Below are 10000 nucleotides of genomic sequence, written 5' to 3' on the forward strand. Positions count from 1 at the left end.
GTTTCCGAGTCCGTGCGCGTGATTTTTAACACACCACCTGCACGAGCCGAGTCGCCTCAGTTAGCGGAACAAAAATAAACAACATTCTTTTGTTGTTGTCCTCGGAAACACTCACCTTCTGTTCATGGGTCTGACCCGAACCGCGACCCGAACCGACGCCATCGCGCATGCCCAGTCGGTGAGTCGGCAGGTTAGTGGAGCCGCTTTATAACCAGCTAGTTAGCTTGTCCAGCTAGCGCGGAGCCGCGGCGGCGGGATGAAGGGGCAAAAGTCTCACAGATAACCGACGACGTCACTCGATAACCGGGACAGACTGGGCAGAGGGAGGGGTGGTGGGGGACGGGGCGGGACGGGGGGGTCAGGTGTTATCGTTGTCCGGCGGCACCGCGTCTCCGTCCCGGTGTGAACCGGCTCACGTCCATGGTGACTTTTGAGTTAGCCGGTTAGCTTCCATGTGACGGAAAAACAGAAAGGAGCGAAGTAACGGAGGAAGAACCAGCTGATGAAAACATTACAGCGGTACGGAGGCCGGGAGGGGTCAACACACTACGGATGGGTGGAGAAAGTAGATATTATTGTTCTTATTAATAGTATAAAAAAATGAATAAAATATATATATATATATAAACGAAGAATAATATATATATATAATTATTTTATTATACTATTATTATTAATAATAATAAAAGGTGTAGAAGACAAAAAACACATTACTGATGGTTGAAGAAAAAGGATATATATATATATATATATATATATATATATATGCTTATTTTTATACTATTAAGAAGAAGAAGAAGACGGAAATATATACGTTTTTTTCTTCTTTTCCTTCTTTATGTATATCAAAATTAATTAATATTAATATATATATATATATATATATATATATATATATATATATGTGTGTGCGTGTGTGTGTGTGTGTGTAAGGTTTTCATATATGTATCTCTATATTATATTATATTATTATTATATATATATATATATATATATATATATATATATATATATATATATATATATATGAGAGAGAGAGAGAGAGAGAGAGATGCATACTAATCGATTGTTTTAGACGAAGGATTCATTATTCTTTCACCGAGTCTGATTCTGATTGTAGTGTCTTTTTTCATGGTGATGGCTTATTTCTAAGGAACTTTATGAGAGTAGTTTTGTTTGTTTTCATTCTTTGGGAAGAAACTAATAAATCTAATAATCGATTAGTCGAGAGTTGACAAAGAGTGTCTGTGGTCGAGGACGGTCCTAGTTCCAGTATTGCACGACAACGGAGAATCCTTCCGGATTTTTAAATTTGTTTTTCAGTCCAGAAAAGCGTAAGTGACCCTCGATCATTATTGAACCACAACGGTGCAACTGGGCTCTAAATATTGAGTTAGTCTGCTTCTCTTCGGGGCCCCTGCAGTCGACTGAGTGGCAGATTTAAGGGGCTTTTTGAACTGTGATTTGTCAGTCCATAGTGTGATCAGCTGATATTTCCTGATCCAATTCCAATAAAGCTAACCCCGAAACAAACCTTCTATTTCTCTTAGAAACTTGGGAGTAGAGCTTTACTAAAACACAATTAAATTCAATTAAATATGCTTTATTGGCATGAATGTTGCAAAGACATTATAGCTCAAAGCGTTAAGACATAACAACATAAAAATATACAATTCATATGGATAGATAGGTAATAATAATAATATAACAGAGTAAATAACTACAGTAAATGAGTTAAAAGAAAACACAGTTGTGTTTCTTGACACACAATAAAAGGATTAGTTTGTGTGTTTGCACGTGTGTGTGCGCATGTGTCTGTGTGTGTGTTGGCCACTCACTGTCCCTCGGGTTGTGGCAAAAAAGAACATATCATACACCAATATGTGCTGTGTTTCCTTCTCCTAGGATTATTAGTTTAGAACCGTCATCCAGTTCTCCAGAGACTTGGGATATGAGCTGGTTTAATTATATATTATATATATATATATATATATATATATATATTATATATATATATTATTTGTTGTCTTGTTTCTCTCTCTTTTTCTTTCTAGTTTTTAATCTGTGCACAAAACTCCAATTACTATCTAATGATGGCTTTCTCCAACCTAAAAGCATGAAATAATCCTCTCTGAATTGCGGGATGCAGTTCCCCATCCTGGCCTGCGGGGGGCGATAGAGGTCAACGCTGGTTTAAAGCTGCAGCAAGTGTTTCCGGCGCCAGCTGCGTGTTTCCGGTTTTACAAGCGAAGTGTGGAGAGAGCGGTGAGTTTAATATTTATTACAGTTTCGTCTTTATGTAATCCGTTTATAGTTTTACCGAATCCCCAGAACAATAGATACATGTTTATGGGTTATATGTATATTATTATATTATTGTGTTTTACCTCTTTAAAAACACAAACGCGTAGTTTTTCCAGTTCCGCTCGGCTTCATTGTGAATGAACGTAGCTTGCGTTGAGCTAACGTATGCTAATATTGAGCTAAACTGAGCGTTTAGCCGAAATAAAACGTAAACAAACACGTCGGATGGGAAATGATGGCTTCCGATTTGATGATATGCCAGAAAGAATCTATTTGTGCGATAACTTCTCGTTGTGTCTCTCTGGACATAATATACTATAATTCTCAATAGTGTTGGCACTTTAGATGGATGGATACTTTATTAATATCGCGAGAGGAAATTGTTTTGTTACACTAGCATTTATACATGCACGTAAAGCAATTTTAATATAAAATGCACAATATATACCAGAATAGAATAATATTAAATTAACTAATAAAACAATAGTGCAAGGCTGTAAACAAACAAACAGTGTAACAGTTGTGTGATTTGTCCAGAGGTGATTTATTGTAAAGTCAGATGTCTAGGAGAACTACTCTATATATGGTTTTTTTTAATTGTCTTGCATGCTTTTAGGTTTTGGAATATATATTTTGTGTGAAGGGTTTGCGTTTGAACGGTTCAATTGAAAGAGACAAAATATCCCTCAGAGTAAGAAAGAAGAAATCACACAGTCGCTGGTAAAAAAAATACGCTGGAAGCTCGGCGTCGAAATGTTGTGCAGATTTAAATATTAACAGCTTCCTGTTTCAGGGTCAAGTGCACAATGATGCAGCCGACAACTATCTTGAATTAACAGGCGTGTGTTGCTTTAGTGAAGCTCGTCTTTTTAACGTCACAATAGAAACGGAAGGTTAGTTTCAGTGTTCGGCATCATTATAATATCAGATAAACATGCTGTGGACTGCCCATTTAAACCTCTTCAGTCTAATGCGTGAGTGGACTGCAAAAAGAAACAAACTCAGTATTTAGAGCACAGTAGCACGGTTGTGTTTCAATAGTGATGGACGGTCACAGGACGCCTTTCTCGACTGGAATAACAAATACAAAAATCTAAATTCCAACACGATTCACCTCTGTCCCGCAACACTGTGCTAAACCAAATGGAAGTTTAATCATTTAATTCTTCTTCTTTTGGGAACCAAACTATTTACTATCACTTTGGTGTCTGCATTATATAGTTTTATCCCGATTTTTTAAAATATATATCTATCTATAACGTCTGGGTCCAAACTTTAATTTCAAGTGTTTTCAGCCAATGAAGACGTTAACGTTCTCTCTCTCGATGTTTCCGTCAGACGCCAACATGGACATCCGACCAAACCACACCATTTACAATCAACAATGTAAACGATAAGTCAAAAAGAAGGTACGTGTTCCTTTTAAGAAGAGCAGTGTTAATGAAGGCAACTCATTTAATTTAACTTTGTGTTGAGGACATGAAGCTAAAGGTCAAACATACTCTTGTTTCCAGTGTTTTATGTGACGATATTCTGCTTTACTGTGTGTTCCTCTAAATCAGAGATGAAGCGCTCGCTCTACGCGCTCTTCTCGCAGTTCGGCCAGGTCGTCGACATCGTGGCCCTGAAGACCATGAAGATGAGGGGTCAGGCCTTCGTCGTCTTCAAAGAGCTCGCCGCGTCCACCAACGCACTGAGGCAACTTCAGGGCTTCCCCTTCTACAACAAGCCCATGGTAGGAATAACGACGGCGTCCCCGCACGCCTCCGTCTTCTGGACTTTAACTGACCCGTGTTCTGTTGTTTGTCCCCCCCCCCCAGAGGATACAGTACGCGAAGACGGACTCCGAGGTCATCGCCAAGGTGAAAGGCACGTACGGCGACAAGGACAAGAAGAAGGACAAGAAGAAGAAGGCTCTGGAGCCGGCAACCAGCCTCCTGAAGAAACCAGCAGTGGTGAGCCGCGTTTTGGGTTTCACTCTTTTTAAATGGTCGCCGCAGCAGCTTATTAAGTCTTCGTTGATCACGGTCCTTGTGTACAAATTGATATTGTGGATCATTCTTTCAGAGCAAGATCTACGATTTATTTCATGAATTTATTTAGATTCATCGCCTGGGGAAATATGATCGTGTATTAGCTCGTTGAATATGAAGCTGTATGAGTTTACAGAATATTTTAGGTCCTCCTTTTTTTCTCCAGCATCTCCATCACATTCTGTCTCGTCCCATCAGGGTCTCAATACTTTCATAACTCAATTTCAGTCAACCCGTAAACAGATTATTAAAACTATCAGTCTGTGCTTTAATAAATCCAGTTATAATCTTGCAATTAATTCCACGGAGGCTCTGTGGTGAACAACAACGGTTTCTCTTTCTTTTCTTTTTTTTAAAAGGCAGACAAGAGCAGATCCACTCCTTCAGCTCTTACCTTTCACAATAAAAGCCCCATGACAGACTCATACACTGTTACTGTTCATCAGAAGGAAGTTGGAGCATTTCCGCTGAAAGGAAAAAAATAGCTTTTAGTTCAGTTTTACCTCCTCCGGTCAATGGGATCGATAGGTAGTCGGTCCTCTGCCTGTGCAAAACTATTCAAACCTTTTTATTGAGGTTTTTATTAATTGTTGCAGCCGTCTCAAAATGTCACTTCGGCGCCAGAGTTAGTTTTAATGAGAAAAACTCCCCGTGTTAAATCCCAGTATTTCTTTTAGATGAAATTAGCAACGCGGTTTAAAGCTTTTAGGTGACGGGTAAACATTTAACTCGACTACTACACCAGCACCAGCCTCCACCCACAAGATGCTGAGAGCTGATGAAGTTTGGATCACAGAACTTCACACATTACTGTCATTTACCAGAAAGATTGATGGCTTTAATTTATCTGCCCTTCATCAGGACACACACACACACACACACACACACACACACACACACACACACACTCTGTCCCTCTAACAGGAAATAGTTTGGTGATGGAGGCAGAGCTGTGTGCCGATGATTGCTTCATAATAACTTTCTGGCTGTTTTTAAAAATTACTTCCTTGCTGAACCTTTTTCTTAGAAATGTTTTTTTTTTACGGTTGGTGTTTACTAAACTCTCCTACAGTGAATACTTTATTTAGTTTTTTATTTTTGACACCCAGGATCTAATTTTTTAAAACTATATAAAAAAAGGTTTTATCGGCGTCATAAAATATTTTGAGAAATTTACAGGCACAAACAAAAGTTTATTGTCCAACTCTCGACAGAAGCGGTCGTTAATAATGAGATCTAATTGTCTCAAGAATGCTCATTAAAATGTTCCACAAAATAAAAGATAATCTTAGCCATAAAATAGTGCATAAGATCAAATAATATATATTTGTGCTCAAAATCAAACATTAAACAAGCAGAGTATTATGGGATGTGCTTTAACATTTCTTACATTAATGTCGTTTGTTTGTTTGTTTGTTTGCAGGGATCAGCAGCAGCACCTGTGCACTCCAACGCAGTACAGGTGAGACCAGAGGCGGGGCTTATTTTTGTACTGTTAAAGGGCCAGCAGCGTTACAGCCGTCTCAGAAAGGGTGGAAGGGCGTTCGGTTGGATGCAATCTGAAACCTCACCACTAGATGCCACCAAATCCTAAAAATCCATAAAAAAGATTTTTTTTTTAAAGAGCAAAATGTATTTTTGTTTCATATCATTTTGGAGGATTCGTAGCATTCTGCCGTGAACTAGTGTGTCCTCGTCCAGTTAGGACAGTGGTGATGTTGACCTCTGCTGTCCCCTCAGGTGCCGGACAATCCACCAAACTACATCCTGTTCCTCAACAACCTGCCTGAAGAGACCAATGAGATGATGCTCTCCATGCTGTTCAACCAGTGAGTCCTCAGTCGGGACTTGTCTTTTTTTTTTTTTATGTTCTTTTCATAAAAACCTGTGCTGATCGTGCTTATTTAAAAATCCTCTGCAGGTTTCCTGGTTTCAAAGAGGTGCGTCTCGTCCCGGGGAAACACGACATCTCCTTCGTGGAGTTTGAGAGCGACACGCAGGCGGGCGTGGCTAAGGACGCGCTGCAGGGCTTCAGGATCACGGCGACCTGCGCCATGAAGATCACGTACGCCAAGAAGTAGTTCCCACCGCCAGAGGGAGGATTTCCGTTGTGTCGTCAGATGCTTTTTTGATTTTTGTAAATGCGTTTTTTTTTTTTTCATGGAGCTCAAGGCGAATAATCGCCAGCCTGCATCTTGTTTTGTAAAATAAAAGTCTTTTACATTATCGTTGCCGTAGATGTGAGTTTTTCCATCCTGGATCTTTTAGGAACAAAAACGGGAGCAGATTTAGTTTTTGTCACTTTTTAAAAAAGATGAATTCTGCACGTCGTGAAAGTTGCATTTAGTTTTGCAAAACTCTGGAAGTTTACGACTGTGAAAAGACGAAGTTAGAAAGACGACGCCAAAAGTCGTCCGTGTGTCTCTGATGCGCCCAGAACAAAAGTGTGAGTCATTGAATAAAAGAGTGTGTGTGCGCTTTTATTTATTTATATAGACATACATATATATATGTATTTATGTATATATGTATGTATATATATATATATGTGTGTGTGTATATGTATATATATTGTTTATATATGTATGTGTGTATATATATATATGTATGTGTATGTATATATATATATGTATGTGTATGTATATATATATATGTGTGTATGTATATATATTGTTTATATATGTATGTGTTTATATGTATGTGTGTATGTATATATATATATGTATGTATGTAGCCAACCGTATGTCAACAACTGACTATCAAATCAAATATAGAAAGTGTAATTGATATTGCATCTATTCAGCCGGAGTCTCCGCCCCCTGGTGGTCAGTAGAGAGAATGCAGCTTTCAAGACGCTTTGAAGTCACTCGGCAGAACTGAAGGTCTCCTGACAAACAAACATGGCAGCTTCATCTCCTCTGCTTCACAGGCTTCTACGCACGCGCGCACACGCACACACCTGGTAGAGTGCATTGCTTTTCTTTCAGCCCTGTCTTGTGGTGTGTGTTTCTGTCTATTCATTGTTAGTGTGTCCTTTGCAAAATACATTACAATATAAACATCCATCTATTTAATGCTCCCAAAGCTCAACATTATTAATAATACATTACAATTATTAGGCATCAATTAGGAAAAGCAAGTGAAGCTGGAACAGATGTCTTATCAAAGTTGCTGATTAATCGACTAATAGCTCGTTTTTATTCATGGTTTGTTTGCAAAAGAGAACATTTAAACTCCCATTATATATTTTCTAAAAGGACAGTGTGTGTGTGTGTGTGTGTGTGTGTGCGCGTGCCTCGCCCGTGCACGCGCCTCGCGGTCCTCCCGTCATTCAGCGGATCAGAGCGCGCGGAGAAGCAGCTTCAGGTCTGTGCCACAAAATATGATATTTAATATATTTAAATGTAACCTTGAGACGTGATTTAGTTTAATTATTATAGAACGATGTTCAGTGTCAGCTGGAGAATGTTTAACGGTGTGAAACCTGATGTTGGATTTATATATAATATATATATATATATATATATATATATATATATATATATATATATATATATATATATATATATATATAATACTTTCTTTCGCCTGTAATATTATTTAAGTCTACAGTTCAACACATGCATCCTACATACATATTTGGTCACTGGAGACAAGTGAGACTGTACCTTTCTTTAACAAGAGTAGCTGTTTTATTGTCTTTATACGAGGAATCTCTCAAATTAGAAATGTATTAATGTGATTTAATGAACATCACATATATAAACACATTAGCTGCAACCAATGGATATTTTCATTATCTGTGAATCTGCCGGCTATTTTCTTGATCAGTGATGTATTTATTGAATTGTGTAAAAAATAGGGGCACAAAATGAATTCTGAGCGTCCAATAATGTCCTCAATGTTCTATAATTTGCCAGAAACTTTAAAATATCAAAGGTATGGCGATGCATGACAAAGAAGAGCAAATTTAGCTTGGAAGAAATGACTGAAATTATGAATCCATAAGCAGCTATATATATATATATACACATACAAATATATATATATATATATACACATATATATATATATATAAATAATATATATATATATCACAAACCATATGGCCAACAACATTCATTATTCAGCATGTGCTGCAGTATATATTGAATGAGGTACATGAGAAGGTTGAACCATCATACATGTACCACATGGAATATAAATATATTTTATTTATTTCTATATTTAATTGTTCCCAGTAGTTCATTTGTTTTAGCTGCAGACGATTTTGACTGTGAAACTTTAAAATTAACTTTAACTATGTGTGTCTGTGAGAATGGCAAGAAAATAAATACATTTGCAAAATGACAATTAACACAATTAAACAATTAAATATTAAACAACAACATAATGTCATCTACAAAACGTCAACGTTATGGAGGTCCATTACCATAATTTAAATGTATTAAGAGTCATATTCTGAATTAATTTATTCAATTTATTAATTTATTCACAAAAATGTACGTTACCTCGGCTAGCTAGCCCGTTAGCTCGCTAGCTAACTCAGCGGCGTTACGCGCACAAATGTAACGTTAGCTTACCTGATGAGTTTCACCCGGCGACTCTTTTGCCACTTTTGGCTGTGTAGTTTTTCCAAATTACATATTTTCACATTCTTATACTTCAACACATTTTTACGACAAACGTGCAATGTTCTTGACCTGCAAAAATAAAATTTTTAAAATAGACAAATCATCGTTTGTGTAATTGAATTTAATCAGGATGAGAGGATGGGCCTCTATAGAGGCAGAAGAAATGCTGACCAATCAGAGCAGACTTTGGGTTCTTAAAGAGACAGAGACTTGTTTAAAGAGACAGACGGAGACTTCAGGTGTATTCAGACAGACAGAAAGTCTCCTTTAATAATAGTAATTAATATTACAGTAATGTTGAGACTTTATTAACCAAACAATCAATCGATTAATGGAGAAAATAATCCATGTTGAAAAAAGGTAAAATAATCTTTAATCAATAGTTCAAAATGTAACAGTAGAATCCTGCTTTTACATTAATTAATGAGTAATATTAATATAATAATATATATATAAAAGTCATATTCTATACTTTTTAAAAGCAGAATTTGTACTTGTCACAGAATATTTATAGAGCGAGGTATTAGTACTTTTACCGAAGTAAAAATACTTCCTCCGCCACTGCTGAGAACAAACTGTCCGATCAAAATAAATAACATTTAAAAAAAAAAGATGACGTCCGAGCCGAGACGTAACATTCCTCGACCCGCGGACAAATATAACGAGTAGGCTTCGTGAACTCCGTAACCAAGCAACGGCATCAGCAAAACCATGAAAACGATGCGTCAGAAAAACTCTGATTTAACATCTTTTGAGTCGCACCGAGCGTCAAAACACAGGTGTGTGTGTGTGTGTGTGTGTGTGTGTGTGTGTGTGCGCGCGTGTGTGTGTGTGTGTGTGATGGGATAGTACACCGTGTACAGGATGTGAAAACAGAAGTAATATCCTGTATTTTTAGACTCAAAACGACAGTGAATGTTCTGTGGATTCATCCGCTGCTGAAAATAGTCCCCAACAAATGCACTAATTAGCTCAATGCTGTTTTAGAAAACTTAAAAAAAAAAAAATGAATCTATGCATTTGTATTTT

The 10000-nt window shown here is 37.4% G+C and overlaps 4 protein-coding genes across 5 annotated transcripts in view; 2 read left to right on the plus strand and 2 right to left on the minus strand.

Annotated features, from left to right (window-relative positions):
• kif16ba (kinesin family member 16Ba) overlaps positions 1–512 on the minus strand; it is a 20224-nt gene extending 19712 nt beyond the window's left edge. The window contains 1 exon segment of the mRNA XM_034536769.1: positions 116–512. Coding sequence (XP_034392660.1) covers positions 116–162 — 47 coding nt within the window. The 5' untranslated portion in view covers positions 163–512.
• LOC117732764 (E3 ubiquitin-protein ligase TRIM21-like) overlaps positions 1–10000 on the plus strand; it is a 299335-nt gene that overhangs the window by 239899 nt on the left and 49436 nt on the right. The window lies entirely within an intron of this gene.
• LOC117732666 (E3 ubiquitin-protein ligase TRIM21-like) overlaps positions 1–10000 on the minus strand; it is a 703346-nt gene that overhangs the window by 69500 nt on the left and 623846 nt on the right. The gene's annotated exons all lie outside the window — the stretch shown is intronic.
• snrpb2 (small nuclear ribonucleoprotein polypeptide B2) lies at positions 3648–6563 on the plus strand. Its single transcript, XM_034536807.1, is given in 7 exon segments — positions 3648–3680; positions 3682–3717; positions 3869–4039; positions 4125–4259; positions 5761–5799; positions 6078–6166; positions 6259–6563. Coding segments are annotated over 7 exon segments (660 nt in total). The 5' UTR covers positions 3648–3650; the 3' UTR covers positions 6419–6563.

This window comes from Cyclopterus lumpus, chromosome 1, assembly GCF_009769545.1.
Source record: "Cyclopterus lumpus isolate fCycLum1 chromosome 1, fCycLum1.pri, whole genome shotgun sequence".
Lineage (NCBI taxonomy): Eukaryota > Metazoa > Chordata > Actinopteri > Perciformes > Cyclopteridae > Cyclopterus > Cyclopterus lumpus.